The 2825-nt window shown below is 30.0% G+C and overlaps 1 protein-coding gene across 1 annotated transcript in view; it reads right to left on the bottom strand.

Annotated features, from left to right (window-relative positions):
• Nucleotides 1–775: 775 nt before the first annotated feature.
• LOC106686182 (43 kDa receptor-associated protein of the synapse homolog) overlaps nt 776–2825 on the bottom strand; it is a gene marked incomplete at its 5' end in the record, with an annotated part of 7395 nt that continues 5345 nt past the window's right edge. The window contains 1 exon segment of the mRNA XM_014429362.2: nt 776–1292. Within this exon segment, the coding sequence (XP_014284848.2) occupies nt 1130–1292 (163 nt within the window).

The following is a 2825-nucleotide window of genomic DNA, read 5'->3' as shown; positions in this document are numbered from 1 at the left end:
AAGTTTCGGTTAAAATACTTGAAATAGAAAAAGACCTATCTGATAATGAAGACCATGTAATTGTGCGCTGATGTACCATGTTTAATCAAGGTATGGCCATAAAATTACTATAGAAAAATTGGCTAAAATTTAGGCTGATATAATAAAAAAAATTATTCATTCATTAATTACAAACATTAGTTCCTGACCAATTATTTTTTAAAAAACAGTTCTGGGTTAATCATATTTTGAAGCTTAGTGGAGATTAGTGATAGACTTAGTTGAAAACATAATCGCAAACTCAGCAACCAGTCCTGAATATGTTTCAAAAAAATTTTTTTTAATCCTAAAAACATTTCTTGAGCTCCAAAAATTTAATTAAATTTGTTTTTATTATGTACTAAATACATACATATATTATTTAAATTTCATAATGATAAATTATATTTTTTTCTACTGAAATCTTGATAATTGAATAGTTTTCAAGGAACTTTCCTATTCGATGCAGATTTGGCCTAATTATTCTGAATTATAATCAGTTTGATTTTTGGAAATTCAAAATTTAAAATAATTAATTAAAATAAAAAAATGTATTTTTTAAATTTTTGGAGATGTTTGATAAAAAAAACTGTTGGAACTGTGGCATTATTTGTGATTGTATTGTAATTAAAATAAAAATATTGTAATGTAGAATTATATATATATACATATATGTAAATAATTAAATCAAGTATATATTATTTCACATAATGAGCTTGCAATATCAGTAGATCGCTTTACACACATAAGAAACACCAAATAGCAATAAATTCATAGAAGAACAAAAATATTAATCCTATTTTCTAATTTAATGTAGTAGTTATCTATCTATCATGTGCTGGGCTAGATTTTTAATTGGCTTAAACAAGAAAATCTTGGATTTACCAATAAAAGGTTGCCACATACAATGAATACTGTTAAAACTATTTTTAAAATTTGAATGTCATTATTTCATGTGCATTATTAAACAATCATTTAGCTGTTTAAACTTTAACTAATTTATAACTTTTATACACTCTGATGCTGTAGGAATTTCTCAGTAAATTTTCAGTCTTTTAATGAAAATAACTGTTAGCACAGCTTAGCATATTGTGCTAACAGATGACTTATGCTAGACAGCACTCGAGGCATGCAATGGTAGGCTTGCTAGGCTGAATGTTGAGTGATGAGAATCGTCACATTGTAAATATAATCTTGAACTAACTGATTTTTCGCAGTCTGGGCAGACACGTTTTTTCTTCTTGTCTCTCCTCCTAAGAATCTCATGAGCGCACCTTCAAGACAAAAATAATATTGAAGAAAAATAATTATAGCACCACAAATATTTTGAAAAGTTTATTATTATTTATATTTATGAATCCATACTGCCGTGGATGGCTTGCTCTAATTAGGACAGGCTGTAAGCACATGAGCAATCTATCTATATCTATATTACTTATTTATTTTTTGGCAAGTTTAATTCTTGCTAGACCTTGTCTAACATTGAGTTAGGACACTCCTGAGGAAATAATGTGCCAAAAAAAACATTTTTTTCACATCAGACGAAATAATATTTATGGATTAATATGAGTATATCTGATCATTGGTATAAAAAAGGAGGTTATTAGTTGACTGTATATAACAAGTTGTAGGAAGTTGTTTCAGGTGGCAGTAAAAAAAATATATACTAAACAGCTGAAAAAAAACTTACTAGTGAGCAATGTTTCATCCCAATTTACAGGGCTTCATCAGAGCTATATTAGATAATAATAATAATTAATAAAAAGTACAGTAATGAATGACAGAAGAAAAGAAAATTTCCCTCTAGAATAATAATTAGTGAAATATTAATTAATTGTTCATTAATTATTAGTAGTGAAATGTTATAATATTAATTAATAGAAGTAGAAACAAATATTGCTAAATTAAAAGAAGGAAAAGGTGAGGAAATACATTTATTTTCTTCTTTCTTCCTTTTCTTTCTTTTAATTTTTGCCAGCCAGTCTGCTGGTGTACCTCAGGGTAGTATCCTTGGTCCTATCTTTTATACAGTTTTCACAGCTGACATTCCAACCCATCCTAACATTATCCTCACCAGATATGCCGATGACACATGCCTATTGTCAGTGAACAATGATCCTTACATTGTATCCAAAACCCTCCAATCCCACATCACCACCCTTGAAGAATGGTGCCAAAACTGGAGGATTAAAATTAATTTCAATAAATCCCACCAAATCACAGTTACTCTTCATCATAAACCTCTTGCTTTACAATATCCTTTAATAATACCCCACTTATTCCTGTCGAGCAGATGCGTTACTTAGGACTACATTTGGACAAACGGTCTAAATTGCTAATCATTACAAAAGACTGATCTACATGACTATTATAAGGCCTATCTGAAGATACGGAGTTGAGCTTTGGGGCTCCACTAAACTATCAAATTCCTCCTGAATCCAATCCTAACAGTCCAAAATCCTTCATAAAATCCTTAATGCTCCTTACTTTGTCACAAATCAAGTCACCCATCAGGACCTCAATGTCCCATATGTTGCCGATTTCGCCAGAACCAGATACCATTCCTTCCATAATAAATTCCCCAAGTTCCCAAATTCACTTGTTTCTAACCTGGCTTCTCCTTTATTACATAATAATCCTCCTAGGCGTCTGAAAAGAAGATGGCCTCGAGATCTTCTCCTCTAGAAATGTTATTGGAGTTCTATCAATGGATAGATTCTCCACATGTTTGTATCATAACACTATATCTCCTACAGCAAATTTACTTGTTGTATATATTTTTATACAGTTGTAAATAACAATAAATA

The sequence above is a fragment of the Halyomorpha halys genome, unplaced genomic scaffold (assembly GCF_000696795.3).
Source record: "Halyomorpha halys isolate HHAL.00 unplaced genomic scaffold, Hhal_1.1 Scaffold793.1, whole genome shotgun sequence".
Taxonomy (NCBI): domain Eukaryota; kingdom Metazoa; phylum Arthropoda; class Insecta; order Hemiptera; family Pentatomidae; genus Halyomorpha; species Halyomorpha halys.
Note: the sequence above shows the minus strand (reverse complement) of the source record. Positions and strands in the feature narration are given on the sequence as shown.